Source organism: Agelaius tricolor, unplaced genomic scaffold (assembly GCF_023055355.1).
Source record: "Agelaius tricolor isolate 1412-34295 unplaced genomic scaffold, bAgeTri1.0.p SCAF_34, whole genome shotgun sequence".
Classification (NCBI taxonomy): domain Eukaryota; kingdom Metazoa; phylum Chordata; class Aves; order Passeriformes; family Icteridae; genus Agelaius; species Agelaius tricolor.
In genome coordinates, this window is record NW_027269294.1 from 1,302,897 (window position 1) to 1,319,313 (window position 16,417).

Consider the following 16,417-nt stretch of genomic DNA (forward strand, 5'->3'; position numbering starts at 1 on the left):
TTTGACATGGGGTTTTCTGCTGCATATGAAAAAGCCACTCTGTAGGTTTCTAACTCAGTAAAGAAGAAATGTGAATTCTTTGTTTAAAAATCACACTGATAAATTAAATTGAGTCTTTCATTTGTTCTTACCCCCTGTTTTTGTAGCTGCTTAAAACAATTTCTCAGGCTGCACTATGATACTGTATCAGAATGGGATTATCTAAACTGGTTCTTTAAGCATTTTCAGGACAAACATTCAGTGCTAAAAGACCAGTAATTCCATAATGAGGAAAGGTATTTAACTGCTTTTTTTTTTTTTTTTTTTCTTCAAGGTCTCTTGCTTTTGAAGTAAGCTATTTATTTTTTTAAGAGTCTAAAGAAAAACCTATTTATATCAAGCAGCGAGTAGATAAAACATTCGTGTTTTACAGTTACTCAATCCAACTTAAATTTCTATCTTTATAGCATGCTGGAAATATTAAAGAAGCTGCAAGGTGGATGGATGAAGCTCAGGCTTTGGACACGGCAGACAGATTTATCAACTCCAAATGTGCAAAATATATGTTGAAAGCAAACTCCATTAAAGAAGCCGAAGAAATGTGTTCTAAGTTTACACGGGTTTGTTGCACTTTACTAGAAGTCTTTGGAATAATGTGGGCCTAATCCCTTGTGGAATAACTTTTTTTTTTTTTTTAACTTTGTAGTCTGCTTCACTATCATATTTAAATTCTGTTTCAGAGCAGCTATGGTTGCTTGCTTCAGTTATAGTAGTCCATAGCAGGGTTTGAATTAATCGTGGATAAGCACAATGCCACAGGAATAAGTGAAAACTCTATAAAGCTTGGGTTTGGTTAGTTTTGCTAGGTAGGAAAAATACAGCATGCCTGTTTTAGAGAGAACATGTGAGAAAATAATTTTTGCACAATAATCTTTGGGTTTAATGTTGGTTCTGTAGGATACTTGAAAGACCTGGTCAAGTTGTCCATGACTCTTTTTTTCTAATGGTAGTAAGTTAGAGATTTCAGATGTCTCTTGGAACATGATTTTTGTGTGGCTAACAGCTGAGAGCCTTTGTGAGGTGTCTTCCTTGTGTGAACAACATTTCATCCCCCAGTCTGTGTTTATCAGTGATGAAGGAAAGCTGCATGTTACACCTTGTTTCTTTTATTTTTCCATTTTCTTGCCCATGGCCAGTTACCTGGAGTTGAAATGTTGTGTTATGGGAATTGCATGATTGCATGTGTCACTTTCTGTCCCTGCTGTAGCCCCATTTTGATAGGTCTGATGGTCACACATAGTTACTTTTTGTAATGTACTACTTTGGTACTATCCTTTCATAACTGCAAGCCAAAACAGCTCAGTGAAGTCTCTCCAGACTATTTGTCCAATTACAGTTTGGGAATGCTGGCAGTGTCATTTGTGTGTTGTCTGTGGGAGACAGGCAGCAAGCCTTTGGGATCTACCTGCTGAAGTAAAGCCTTGTCTGTTTGTTTGTCCCATTTTGTCCTCTCTTAAAGAGCAGGGGAAACCTGCAATGTCAGGTAGGTTGAATGGAGAGAAGGGGGAATGGTGTTTATAAAGGAAGCCTGAAGGACCTTGTGAAATGAAGGCTGTGTGCAGGCCGGCATGAGGGGAGAGTGAGTTCTGTTTTATGTATGCTCAGTAGCTCAGTGTGGGAGTTGTGATGCAAACCCACTATGAATTTAGGTTAATTTGACCTCCCTCAATGCCTTAAGCAGCTCTAAGATGATGTTAAAAGGAAGCATGCCAGTTACCCAAAACTGAACTTGAAAAATACTGAAAAATTTTGATCAACTTGCTCTTTACATTCTTAATTATTTCTATTTGATGTTATGTCTAGTGCTCAAATACAGGCTTCTTAATTAAAAACCCCAATAATTAGAGGAGTCCTAGGTTAAGCATAATGAAAATAGAACTGATGCTTTTCCTCATTTTCAGTTGCCTAAGTCAGGCTGTTTTGAGCACTGCCTTTCTCTGTCATTGCCAAGTTCTGTGGATCTGTGCAAGTATATATCAGATTTGAAAGACAACTGTAATCCCATTTTTTGAACCAGAAGGTGTCAAACTGAAGTGTGTTCCTTTTGCCTTGCCTTACTCTCTAGTACTGACTGCATTGGAAATAATCATCTACTGCTGCTCTGAGGATGCTTAGCTCAATCAGCAGTTCTCTGAGAGATGCACATGGCAGTGTTAGTTGAGGGGGAAAAAATCCTGCAGCATTTCTTGCAGGTGTCAGTGTCTTGTTGTGGGCTGGAACCTTTCTTTTGTCGTTTTTTCCTTGTTGCCATGTGTTCCTTACATGCACACAGTATTAAAAACACTGAATGAAGGGCTCTCCTAACCTAAAGATTAGCAGCTGTCACAGTGAAATGGTCACTGCCTGGCTCTTCCTTGTGTCTTTCTGACTCTTCCAGTGGGTGTAACCAAGATTTTTATATTTGTATTTTATATTAATCAACAAAGCTAGTCAGTTTTAACTGTGGCATTTTCCACTTTCAAGACTCCAGTTCTAAGATTGAACATTCATTTTCTTTAACTGTGCTTTTAATTAGGACAAGATAAAAGAAGTAGCAGCTGATGACTCCAATGAGATTTATTTTTTGTATAATGCTGTTTTTGTTTTTAGGAAGGAACCTCGGCAGTAGAGAACCTTAATGAAATGCAGTGCATGTGGTTTCAGACAGAATGTGCACAAGCCTACAAAGCAATGAACAAATTTGGAGAAGCACTTAAGAAATGCCATGAAATTGAGAGAGTACGTATTCAGCTCAATGGCTTACATTGGAAATCATTGGTTTGAGTTTACCTTGCTGATGTGTCACTTTTCTGAGCAGTAAGGGTGCATTTCATGGTGGATACTGGCAAGCTGATATAGTTGCATTTCCTCCTAAAAGTGCCATTGTAAACTGTGTTTTATGAAAAGATTTTACAAAGTTAGTTAAAGATCCAGATGAGAGGCGAGAACTGTCAAAAATAATCTCAGTTCTGGCAGTGTACATAAGAAATGGGTATTTAGATACAAATGAAGAGTATGTGCACTTGAAGTCCAAAAATAAGTGGATGAGCTGACAAGCCCATCCTTAAGTAAAGGACAGATATCAGTTACTATTGAGGCACTGTTTTAGAGGTACACAATAAATGTTTAAAATATTACCAAAAATATTAACTATCTTCTCCTTTTAAAAAAAGCTACAGTTTAAAAGAAGCTATTGCCAAGTAGCAATGGCTTCTTCTTGAAGTTAGTTTTATTTCAAAGGGGGAACACTTGCACATTAAATGTAGATATCCATAGTGAGGTAAACAACAAAATTTGGATGCACAGCTTTAAAAAGAAGCAGGTATGAATTAGGGTTTTTTTTTAAGCACATTCAAGTCTAGAGGAGAGACCAGACAGCTGAGGGTGTAAAAGAAGTGCTGAAAGAGCAGAACTTGGTAGGAAGCTGTGCCTCTTTGCACCTAGAGAGGCATTAGGGGATTTCAGCACTGCTGCTCTTCTGCAGGGAGGACTCAGCTCTGGAATATTCTGATTTGAAGAAAGTGATGTAAAATTTCCCAAGTAACCTGGTCTAGTGAAAGGTGTCCCTGCCCATGGCAGAGGATTGGAAACAGATGACCTTGAAGGTCCCTTCCAATCCACACCGGTTTGTGGTTTACCAGGATTGTGTTTTGTTTGCACAAATCCTTTAAATCAATTAGTGAAAGATTTTATTGTAGAAGAAACTATTGGTCTTACAAATTGTCTTAGGCACCAGAAGAGGTCAGCAAATGAAGTGATAACTTAAGCCACCACCACAAAGAGTATTTCTAAGCATTTAAGTCACTGTGTTTAATTTATTTATTGGATGAATTGAAGGTGTAGCAAAGTTCAACAATAAGATAATCAAATGTGTTGAATTCAGAAGCCATCAACAAAGCTTTTGTAAGGAAAAGCAGTGCCTTCTAGATCTTTTAGAGGGACCAGTTATGCAAAGGGGGCAGTCTGGTTGATGAAATGTGTTCTGGTTTTCAGAAGCACTTTTTATCTGATACTTTAGCACCGTAAAGGATCTAAAGTGTCTCAGGAAAAGTGGGGAATCTGATCTCATGGATGTAATAGCTGATTGATGGCTGGGGAAACAGAGTGGGAGCAAATAATCAGCTTTTGCAAGAAAAGGAGTTTATCGTGGAGATTATGAAGGCATCTCTATAGAGTCTACATTATTTCATCAATATGTGATCACAGGAACAGACTGAAAGCTGCAAGGACAGCACCTGCTCTGTCTCAGTACTAAATGATTAAGCAGCCCATGAAATACCATGTTCACAGTGTAGTCAGTGACAAATTCTCTGCCTCTGCATAAGTAGTAAAAGGTCCTACAATATTGCTGCTCAGGAATCCTAAAAACTATTAAAGATGATGCTGCAGAACCTTCTGTGCAGGTGTGGAGCAGCAGTCCAAAGGACACGTGGGGAATTAAAACTCAAAGTAGTGCTTTCCTTCCATTATGTACATCTGTCACAGGGTTCACATCTGAGTGTCACATCTCAAACATGTGCCAGTACATCACCAGCTGGGCTAACTTCCAAAGGAGGAGACCACAACTAGCTTGTTGGGCTTACTCTTCTATCCTGAGCTTTGGCAAACAAAGCTGAGTTTAGGGTAAAGTTACATCAGATCCTAAGTACTTGGAGAAGTTCAACAGGGGAATGACTTTTTTACTGCCTCTTAAACAAAGACAAAGGGACATCAGATGGTGTGGAAAGCAGAGCTTGAACAAAAGCAAGTGCTTTCTCACGTCTGATTAAGAGTGAGATTCAATATTGCCATAGTATTAGTAGAAATCAGAATTAATTTTTTTGAATAAAAAAAAATAGAGCAGTTCATAGAAGAAAAACTCCTTGAATGATGTTTAAGTGCAATGACTTCAGGACATTTATCTGTTAAACTGGAGATTCTCTGAGGTAGTTACTTGTGAGATCCTGAAATTGATGTATTTTCGTTCTGGGCTAAGATACCTTCCATTGTTTTCACTGTGACTTTATTGCTGGAGGGTTTTGCTAATGTTTGTAATAGTTAGGTTGTATTTGTCAAACAGTAGGCTGTTATTGAATTATTATTTTGAGTCCAGGTTGGTATCTCGTGGTTAATACTTGCTAACTGATGTTCTGTTACCCTGTGACAGCATTTTGTAGAGATCACGGATGACCAGTTTGACTTCCACACGTACTGTATGAGGAAGATCACCCTTAGGTCTTACGTGGATTTGTTAAAACTAGAGGATGTGCTTCGACAGCATCCCTTCTACTTCAAGGCAGCACGCATTGCCATAGAGATCTACCTGAAACTGCATGATAATCCCCTGACAGATGAAAATAAAGAGCACGAGGCTGATACAGGTACGCAACCCTCAGCATTCATTCATCACAGTGCAGGTTCACTAATTACTGGGGACTTTTGGTAGGTCTGTGATAGCAAAAAACAGAGTTCTGCACAACTCACAGTAGGCAAATGGCAGCTTGGACTGCATGGTCAAGTACATCTTCTGCTGGAAATTAAACTAATGCATGCTTTTATGGTGGTTATTACAAAACAATGACGGGTTTGTAGTGAGAGTTGCAATTCTTAAGTAAAAATATTTGTGGTACAGAATGACTGCAAAAACATGAATTCTTGTGTTGGTTGGTCCATGGAATAGGAGATGGAAGCAGATGTGCTTGGTACTAACTTTTCTAAGCATTTTATCAGTGTGCAGAAAATTCACTTGGTAGCAACGTAAATTTTACCATCTCTTGCTTCTGATGTAAAAATCATGTTTAAATCATCTATTTTTTCCCCTCACATTTCTGATTTGAGAGCAGCTTAAGCAGTTATGGCTTGGGGCATCTCAAATGGTACAAATAGAGGATCCTTCATGAGAGAATCCTTTGAGAGGAATTTGTCAAGTTTTAGTACTTTTCATCTCATTATACTGTTATTTTAGTTTCTGTCCCTTGATTCCACTTAGGAATTTGAGGATTATGAAGCATCAGTATAGACTACAAAACAATTTATCCATAGTAAATAAGCTTTTACAAAGGTAATGAGAGCACTGCTTGTCAGTAGATACAGTTTAAAAAAGGCGGTGCTGTCTGACATCTGCGTGATGCTGTTAATTATGAGACATCAGTGTTGCGTGTGTCCTTTGTGTGTGTACAGCAAATATGTCTGACAAGGAGCTAAAGAAGCTACGAAATAAGCAGAGAAGGGCCCAGAAGAAAGCACAACTGGAGGAGGAGAAGAAAAATGCTGAGAAGGAGAAGCAACAGAGGAATCAGAAAAAGAAGAAAGATGATGATGATGAAGAAATTGGAGGACCGAAAGAGGAACTGATCCCTGAGAAACTGGCAAAGGTGCTTACCAATGTAATAATAAAGGCTTAGAAATTTCTAGAAAAGTTGCAGGAAGCACACATAAGACTTCAAAGCCATTCAAATAACTTGTACATTTTTTTGGGTGGCATCTCTTCACAGGCAGTGTTTAAAAAATAATTCCTTTCTAGGGCTAGTTGGTTAGATACAGTGTCAGTAGTGTGGAAATCACAGTTTTTGTGCCTAGTTCTCAAAGGCAATAATTGAAGTCATAAACTTTTGCTACATGTGGAATTATCTCCATATGTCTGCTGCACTACCTTGTTGATTGTACCCTATTTCTAGCTGGTGGTGTGCAAGTCTTTCTGTCCTGTATGGAAGGTCATTATTATTCATTCTTTCATGCCCCCTGATGTTCTTGTTTGTTTTATTTCTTTATTCTCTTCACATAGTCAGTCTGTCCAAGAGGAGACACTGAAGCACTGAATGCTTTAACGAGATTTGTTTGCACATGTTTTGAATGGGGGGAAAAGGAATCAAGAAGCTGCAGTAGTAAATAGTAGACTAGACTGAGATGGATTTAGAGATCTGGATTAAGAGCTATAGAGAGATATAAAACGGAGGTGAGTCAGAAGACTCTTCCTTTAGCAGAAGTTATACCTGTAAGGAGCAGGAAAACACTCAAAAATGTAAGGGCAAGATAAGGAAATTACAGAGACTGGAAAACTAATTTATAGCAATAGTAGTGTAGATGGCAAGTCTTAATAGATCCAGTATTCTGGATCTATATTCCTACTTTTCACACTGCAGTGAGTTGTGTTTGCTCTTGAAGGGATATTTGCAAGTTGAGCCAGTGAACTTCACTCTGTAGCCAAGAAACAAGTGACTTGAACTTGAGTAGTTATTAAGAATATTGCTGGTATTTCCATTGTGTAGTTCACTGGCTGCAAGAAGCAGAACTAACTGCAATGCTGACCAAGATGGAAATGCAGCAGCATTTATTGAAATGGAGTTCTGTAGTAGAGGAATGTCGTGGGGTACCCGTGAAAAATCTAGCCAGTCCCCAAGATTGTAAGGAACAGCTGCAGCTGTATAATGCATTTCCTTGGCAAATCTAGTTATGTCTGTAATATACAGATGTGAATATAATATAATTCCAAATTCAATACCACAATCATGATATATATAGCGGTTTCCAAATGCGGCTGGTGCCCCAAGACCATTTTTCACAGTTAGGCACTTGGAAATAGTTGTCCTGAAACAGCTGCCCCTAGACTTGTTTGGATATGTATCTTCAGTACTGGAGGCATGGCTTTGAAATGGGGTTTTAGAGGTTCCAAATAGTTGATGTGCACACTGTGTATGTAAAATCAGCAGCAGCACACGGAAGTGATGTGAGTGTTTTAAAGATGCTGTAGTTAGATTTAACCGGAGGGTGTCTATTGCAATCTTCAACTCAAGTTACTTGCAACTAAGTCTATCACTTCAGCATTGCTGAATTGGTATTGGCACACAACAACATTTGTATTTGCTTCTTAGAGAGTAGTTTCTGTTAATAAAAAAAAATTAAGGACAGCAGACAGTTCTTGTTTGAGTAATGCCAAACCTCTGTGTGCAAGACACTTGTCTGTAAAGAACCTGCACAGAATTAATTTCTGTGAAAGCTGTCCATTTGCTGGATTACACTAGCTAAGATCAGGAGACCTTTTTCAATATCTAACTACTTCCAGCTTGCTGTTGGTGTTTTGGCTGGGACTGTCACTGTGATCTGGCAGCTTGTAGGAGCCTGTCTGAAGCTCACGTGAGCAGAATTTTTTGTCAGTCATTTCCCTCAGGCCCAGGTACGCAGGTGGGTGTGGGCAGCCACACTGCCCTTTCCAGGGCAGGTCCAGCTCCAGGTGTGTTCATGCTGGTGTATGACAGAAGGAAAAGAATTGGATCTCTCTAGCAGAACGTGACTTGTAGCCATCAGAAAGCAAATACTTTTGACTTGTTAGTCTGTGTTTAGACATTGAGTGAAGGTTGCAGAATTTGTAACAGAAGAGGTTCTAAGCATCTTCTGCACTGCCTTAGGAGAGTAACTCTCTGATGTGACTCAGCAATTGCTGGTTTTTGTTGTTGTAGTCACTAGGTTTCAACTTTGACTTGGTTGTGTGTCACTCCCTTGAATCTGTAGGTTGAAGCACCTTTGGAAGAAGCCATTAAATTTTTAACACCCTTGAAGAATTTAGTGAAGAACAAAATAGAGACTCATCTTTTTGCCTTTGAGATATATTTTCGAAAAGGTAAGTGAGGACACTTAATGAAAGCAGGCAATATGTGAATTGTAAAGGTGTATATTGGAACTTAAGCAGCAATTACTGATGAAGTGTGAGGAGCCCATCCCTGTCACGGCACAGAACTTCTCACTGGGCCAACACTCCAGCAATGAGCAGTATGTGCAAACCAAAGCTGGAACATTTGGTGATTATGCACTTAATTCACTGGTTAAATAGATGCGTGTTATTAAAAATGGCTTTTGCCACAAACTCAGCTGTGAATTCTTCTGATCATTCTAATTTCAAACACTAAATACTCCTGTAACACAATGCAGTGATTTCCTGCCACAGGTTTTTGAGCACTTGTCCACACTTGGTTTTTCTTTCCAGAGAAGTTCCTTCTGATGCTGCAGTCTGTGAAGAGAGCCTTTGCTATTGATTCCAGTCATCCTTGGCTCCACGAGTGTATGATTCATCTCTTCAGCAGTGGTATGTGTCTGTTGGGTAGGACTCCTTCTGTGCACACTGCCAGGTGATGCCCCTAGCCTTGCAGTCATCGATCTTTAGCACAATCAATTCCAAATATTTGAAGCATGTATCAGAAAACTGATTGATGCTGAAATTAATTATGGTTATTATGGTTGCATCTGGATTTAGGAGTCATTCCAGTATTGTTAAGAGTTTTTAAGACTGTGAGCAGTATGTGAGGCCTGAAAGAGAGAGGCAGTGAAGAAATGGGAATTGCAGAGTGAGGAGTGGGGCTTTTCTGCTGACAGCCTGTGTAAGCATGCACGGAGAGGGCTTAGAATTCTGTCCTTGCTGGTAAAAGTTGGGAGAATTCTCTCCCTTCCCCTGCCCCAGAGGTCACCCTTTCTGATGGGGGCTACAGAGTAGACTCACTTAAAAACAGACCTATATGATATTAACCTCTGAGCCTAATAGGTTTTAATTAGTAAGGGGGAGAGTATATTAATGTAAAAAAGCTCTGACTTTTTCTAAGCATCAGGTAAGTGCCACAGTTAAGCTTCTTCTAACCACATCCAGTATTATCTGATCAAATTTCATGCATCTTCCTTTGAGATACTTTCCAATTATATTAATGATGTAAACATGAAAAATACTAAAATAAATACATAAATCATATTTTACTATTACTACCTGTGCTCACCTCAACTTCTTTTTTCCAACAGTATCTGAAAGTAAGGATCTGCCTGATGCTGTTAGAACAGTGTTAAACCAAGAAATGAATCGGCTTTTTGGAGCAACTAATCCAAAGAACTTCAATGAAGCTTTCCTTAAAAGGAACTATGACTCACTGCCACATAGGTTATCAGGTATTTTGTCTTTTTCCTTGTTCTGCCTTTGTTGTACATGTTCTGTGCTTCTCTGGCACTGGTATCTCAGTACCAGCCCCAGTGATGTGGCAATCACTCCTTTCCTCTGGAGTGCCTTTCTTCTCTGGTTGTGTTTTACTGACAACATGATCGCCAGGTTGTCTGTGGTTTCCCTTAATTTTCTCTTTGTGCTGCTGGAGTGGAAATGTGGGGACCTCTGCCCCATTGTTTCTGATGTGTGCGGAATGTTTGTTTTAATGCTCTGTTTGGAGCTTCCCTTTGACCTGCTTAGGTATCAGGCTTTATGCTCCAAGTTGGTTCCATGTGGAACTACTGCTGGAGAGTTCAGTCCACCCCTCTTCCTCATATCATCCCTGTTTTCTGTTTGTGTATAAGATGACTTTGGCCATCCACTGGGTGATGACTCTTCCTTTTCCTCCTGTAGCTGCCAAAATGATGTACTATTTAGATCCTTCCAGTCAGAAAAGGGCAGTGGAACTGGCAATGACCCTGGATGAATCCCTTATTAACAGAAATCTTCAGGTAAAGTATTTATAAATTGTAGACACCTTCTGTTTTATCTGTGGAAGCTTTAAGCGAAATTTGGAGGTAAGAGGAAGCTGAAATCATTGCTGTGCCTTATCATAACACACAAAAAGGTTGAGTTGTGAAAGAAAGGGATGTCAGGTTCATCTGAACTGAAATATTTAATATCCTTTTTGCACATTTAAATTATTTAGTTTTGTGCTAATAGGAAAATAGCAGCAGTGGAAGCCATATTATTGCTGCAGGTAATGGGGAAACGTATTAAACTTGAGAGCATTCACAGGGCAGAAGAAAAGGTGCTAGTTTGTCTGAGCCTTGGCTGCCACACAGGCAGCTGTTCACAAAAAGAGGAGTGGCACAGACTCTGGGAAGGCTTTCCATGGTCAGCTTCCTGCAAGCTGTGGGGATTCCCACAGGTTCAATAAAAGCTGCATATGCCCAGTTCTGCCCTAGCATGTAGTTAAGTGAAGAGCTCACCAATGAGTCTTTGAGTTTTTCAAAAAACATCTCTTAGGAGATGTAGTGGCTTCAATAGAACTTTATTTGTGAAGGATTTTAAGTTATAGCAGAATTTTTGGATCAGATAGAGGTGGGGAGAAAGAGACAATAAAGGACAATTTGCCTTGGTTTGACTGGTTTAGGATGGTAAAGATTCAGAACCTTTATCTATTCTAGCTGTTGTGGTCTGGGACACAAACTCATGTCTTTTATATTCTAAGTACATATTTAGCATTTTTCATCAACTTGTCTTGTTTGGGTGTTGGTTTTTGGGTGATTTGGTTTCTTTCTGTTTGAGTGGTCTCAAAGAGTTTAATCTAGATTATAAGTAGATTTAGAAAACAAAAATTAATTTGCCTTCTATTTGCTGGTTTTTGCCTGTGAGTGGAATTCTGGGAATTGGCCTGGGGAAAGATGAAGTGTAACCAATGAAGTGTATTGGTTGTTCTGGAGGTGCAGAGTTGCTAAGACTAGAAGAAGCTTTTTCCAACTCAGCAGTGCATAAATGCACTCCTGTACACTGAAAATGTTGACTTAAAGCATGTTTGATGCCAGCATGAAGGAAGAGTTGGACTTCCACTGAACTTGTAGATGAGAAATTAAAAGTGCCCTAAAAATGGAGGAGGATCTAAAGGAGTCTAGGTGTTGTTGAAGGGCATTTTTGTATGCAAAGAGGTCAAATTTATTACATTTCATTGCATAAAGAGCCGGTGTCTCAGGGAACACTGCAGCTGTAAAACCCGATCTATTTGACCTTTGGAGGATGCCAGTGTTACCAAGAGCAGATGTGAGGAAAAGGGGTCCTTGAGGAGGGCTCCATAACCCCTCAGCAGGAGGACAGAGCAGTTGATCCCAGGCCACAGGAGAAACCAAAACTGTACTCAATGTCAGAGGGGCAGGAGAAGACTGCCTGGCTCTGCTAATGCCTGCACACAGCCACGGGCAGGTGTGAAATGCTGCCAGGCTTTAGTGGAGCTCACTAGGTTGGCTTCTCATGCTTGGAATGCAGGCTGAAAAAAATTGCACAGGAAATGCCCTTTTTCTCTTCTAAATCGTGAGCAAAAATCTGAAAAATGTGGTAATATCAGTCATTTGGTGTGATTGAAAGGTATGTTATGTGTTGCTGAAATGGTCAGTGTGTCCCAAGAATGGGGGGGGTCTTAGGAAAAAGAAACAGGTGGCAAATGACTATTTCATTTTACAGTCAATATTTCTAGCTGTGTTTGAGATCCCTTTTTCAAGTGCATTCTTTCAAATCAGACTACATTGGTATTTCATGCTGTGCTTAGTTAGAATGTCACTGGATCTTGAAAGGTGTGTGGCCTTTGGAGCAGGTCTGTGTCAGAAATACTGTTTTCAGTGTGTCTTGGGAAATTATTCTTACCTCAGACAGCACAGCTGCTGTGTGAAACCTGCGTTGTGCGTGTTCAGCTGAAGGTTGAAGAAACCCTAACCCTTGTTTATTTTTCTCTTTCATTAGACTTGTATGGAGGTATTAGAAGCTTTATGTGATGGTAGCCTTGGAGACTGTAAAGAAGCATCTGAAACTTACAGAGCAAATTGTCATAAGCTTTTCCCTTATGCTTTGGCTTTCATGCCCCCTGGATATGAAGAGGATATGAAGATCACAGTTAATGGAGATAGTTCTGCAGAACCTGAAGAACTGGCCAATGAAATATGAACAACTTGATTGCAAAAATATGACGTTGGACCATATCTGGTGTATAATATTTTTGTCACGCACCTGCTGAATTGTTCTAACTTACACAAAGAACAGAAGGAAAAAAAATCCCGTTGCCTTCAAATAGTTTTACTTTTTTTTTATCCTGCTGACAAAGTATATATATAAAATATCTAACATATTAGTGGTTATAGGTTGTTTGGTTTCTTAAAAATTAAAAGCTGCTAAAATTGAAAAAAAGGAAAAAATAAACAACCCTCTTCCTCACCTACCCACCCATGTTTTTAAACTAATTTATATGAGACCTGGAGGTGTAGAGCCCTCAGAGCAGGTGTGTGGCAGAAATATTAAATTTAAATTTGTCTTGTGAGATTACTGTTATCTCAGACAGCAAAACTGCTGTTTTAGCACTGGATTCTTTCACTGAGCACAAAGAGTTGATGGGGCTTTAGCATCTGACTGATTTTGATACGGGGGATGATTGTGTCCATAGGAAGTATGCAATGTGAATCAGACTATAGAGAGGAACCTGCGACGTGCTTGTTGCGTTGGGGTGCTTGGACATACGGCTGTCAACCGGAATTAAGAAACATAGTGTGTTCAACAAGCTTGTTGTGTCTCTGAAATTCACTGTACACCATCAGTTCGGTGTTCTTGCACCACAGTTTTTACCTGAAGGAACCAGTTCAAGTGGTCTCTCTTGGAATTGACCTTGGGGTGGGGAGGGGAGAATCAGCACTGCTGTTCTGGAGATGAACCTATCGGTGCAGGTTGGCCAAACTTTTTAAAACTGTAATGCAAGAACCAAATAAAATTATGCACTGTGATGTGGCACCAATTAGAAAGATCGCATGCATTTTTCACGTAGAGTGAAAACAAAATGAGAACATACTATGGCTTGAAGTTGCAAAGAGGAAAACTCCTGACTACCATTTTGACTGATCAAGAGACTAATAGATTAAAACCTCAGCAGGCCTTGTTCACGTTATGCAGAAAAAAAAAAAAGTGCTGCAGTTTAGATACCTCTGGAACTTTTCCACAGTGTCACAGGTTTGTAATACTTGAAGCCCTACATTTATAAGAATATATTTCTTGCTCAGTTGTTTCAGGCAAGCCCAAGACTTTGTAACTTTTAAGGGGCCCAAGATTTTTTTTTCAATAACAGACCAGCTTCTTATTCCTGCAGTTACAGATGTAATTTCCTTTGTCAAACATAAGGTACCAAATATAATGCAATAAAACGTTTTGAAAAACAACTGTGTGAATATTCAAACCAATCTATGTTGTACTCTGACAGTGAATGGGTTTGCTGGAGTGCAGCTCAGGGCTGGCTTACTGTGCTGTCCAGTCATGCTAACAGTGTCACTGCTGCTGATGGGTGGGCATTGAGTATCAAGTGCAAATGCGTTCTCTGTAAATACTGAATGTCTGGGAAGTCCTATAACAAAATGCTTTGCTACTCGGCTCTTGAGTTCCACCAGTGTTTCCAAGTCAAGCTTCAGTCTATAAGTCTACTGTGTTAATAATAGAGATAAGTACTCAAATGTTTTCTTTTGTAGGCTCATCATATAAAAGAGCAGAAATAAACTACAGCTTACAAAGTGAGTGCCTTCTTTGCTGCAGGAGTTGAGTTACAGACTATCTGTTTTGTGGATACACAGCCTTGCATGTACAGTTAGGAGATCCTAGAAGACTGACTGGGGTTTGTAGGTTGCTGACTGTCAGAACAACAGGCTTTTCTTTACTGTGTCTGCATCTCCCCTTCTGTTCATGGGTAGCCTGTCCTGGTGTGTGTTTGCAGTGTAGTTCCCATCACAACTGTGGGCTGCTGTATTTGTGTATTTGCCTGCTGGGCTCTTGGGGACTAGAATACCTGCAGAGCCTACTAGTGACTCTGGTGTTGGTGTCTGGATCTCAGTTGTTTCTGCAGCCTGAGGTACTTGGACTGCATCTCTTCTGCAACTCCTGGAGATGGTTCAGTCTTGCCTACACAAGCTGTGAGATTTTGGCCTTGCCTCTTGACTATTGCTGCCCATTTCTTGGCTGCCGATGCTTAAGCTGGAGGCACATGAGTGCTCACTCGTAACAGATTGTGGATTGCATCAAGCAAATGCTTGTTTTTCCAGATGCACTGGGGCTTTTGGGTGCTGCCTATCAATGGGATTACTTCTTTTACTTTTTCACTGCCTGTTTTTGCATTGAAATGGATGAACTAAAAGCTGGAAGTTACTCGTTGTCTTTAATTATGCAAATGGAGAACAGGATTCTTCAGTGGGCCTTCCAGAAGTCTTCCTCTACACATCTCTTTTGAGTTTCCCAAAGACACTTCACAGCCTTGCTGAAAGGCATCCACACTGCCTCAGAGATGGTGCTTTTGGATTAAAGAGGTTGCTCATCCCCTCCAGAAGACTGCCAGCCCAGGACAGAAAACTAAGCCAAGAGTTTGCCTGAAAATGGAGGTGCTTTAATTGGCAAAGAAATTGTTATTCCTTCATCTCCACATCCGTTCTGTTGGATGCAAGCCTGACTTGTGAGGAAGAGCTTTTAGAGCTGGCAATGAAGTTGAAATCCAGCGCAGTCTTCTCTGTGCTGCAGTGGAAGCTTTCCCTTGTGTGCTGAGATGCAAAATGATAATCACTGGTGCTTGGCTGCCAGAGCAGGTGAGCAGGGAATGCAGGTGTGGTCAGTGACCTGGAGCACTGGCATGACACAATTTAGTTTGATTCTTCATGATTTTCACTGGAGAAGGAAAATGTCACCGTCAGTGAAGGCACTGCTGATGACACATGATACGGGTATCTTTCCTGGCTACAAAAATATTTCCTGGGTACGAAATCAATTTTGCCTGGATCAGAGAAGATGGTGCACACTGCATGAAGCAATGCCAGAGTTCTTCATGGGCTTAAATTGTAGGGAACTGGAAGTTATGGTTTGCCCTGTGATGGTGGGTGAGGTACTTGATTCCTCGGGGCAGAGAGCAAAGCATGCAGGCACATGTGTGAACAACCAGGTAAAATAGCCTCCAAATTACCTATTCATTCATTAATTTCTTTGCATATTAAATGCCTTCAAAGCTATATTTGACTTTTTATTTTGGCTGCGTTCTGAATATTTGCATGTTCACAGGGACAAGGCTTGTCCTGATGCCTGCTGTGTCAGCCAGAACAGAGGGAAGTTTGTCACCCAGATTTCCCCCTAGCATAGGGAGCAAATTCATGTGTCCCAGGGAGCTCCCTGGGGCTAGATAAGGTGTTCATGATCAGCCTGTTACATCTTCCTTTAGCATCTGGGTTTGCAAGGTTTGGAGGTGCTGCAGCCACAACAGTGGACTCAGGAAGCTGGTGTAGAAACTCAGGGATTGAATTATATTTTCCCTGAAAGAAAACACCCATGAGGGCAGGGGGAGATCAGGCTGAGGAGCCAGAGGTGCACACACAATTTCAGTATCATGTGAGCAAGAAAAATCAGAAGAATTAAGGTGTCTGTCTAATGTGATGCCTTTGGGGGCTGGAGCAGTGGTGCCATCATTCCTGCAGCAGCATTCACATGTTGGTGCCACAGTTCTGCTTTGGACATGTACTACCAATGCCAACAAAACCACCTGATACCATAATCCAGCTCAACAGACCCGGATAAAAATTGTGTTTTCCCCTTTCTGTGATTGCTTTAACTGTTTTTCTAAGTGTTCTGTGCAGAGTATCTAGCTGGCTTTGAAATCTTTTCCCCTAAGGAACTGTGCTTTACGAATGCCATTTTTACTGCAGTGTAATG

General features: G+C 40.3%; 1 protein-coding gene across 1 annotated transcript in view; it reads left to right on the forward strand.

The window, feature by feature from the left end:
• The window catches only part of NAA15 (N-alpha-acetyltransferase 15, NatA auxiliary subunit), a 36,836-nt gene extending 22,934 nt beyond the window's left edge, over positions 1–13,902 (forward strand). Inside the window, exons 12-20 of the mRNA XM_071452500.1 lie at positions 447–599; positions 2,629–2,757; positions 5,165–5,378; positions 6,178–6,371; positions 8,506–8,614; positions 8,978–9,076; positions 9,778–9,921; positions 10,367–10,464; positions 12,446–13,902. Of these exons, the coding sequence (XP_071308601.1) occupies positions 447–599; positions 2,629–2,757; positions 5,165–5,378; positions 6,178–6,371; positions 8,506–8,614; positions 8,978–9,076; positions 9,778–9,921; positions 10,367–10,464; positions 12,446–12,646 (1,341 nt within the window). The 3' untranslated portion in view covers positions 12,647–13,902. The remainder of the gene's footprint in view (positions 1–446; positions 600–2,628; positions 2,758–5,164; positions 5,379–6,177; positions 6,372–8,505; positions 8,615–8,977; positions 9,077–9,777; positions 9,922–10,366; positions 10,465–12,445) is intronic.
• Positions 13,903–16,417: the final 2,515 nt, after the last annotated feature.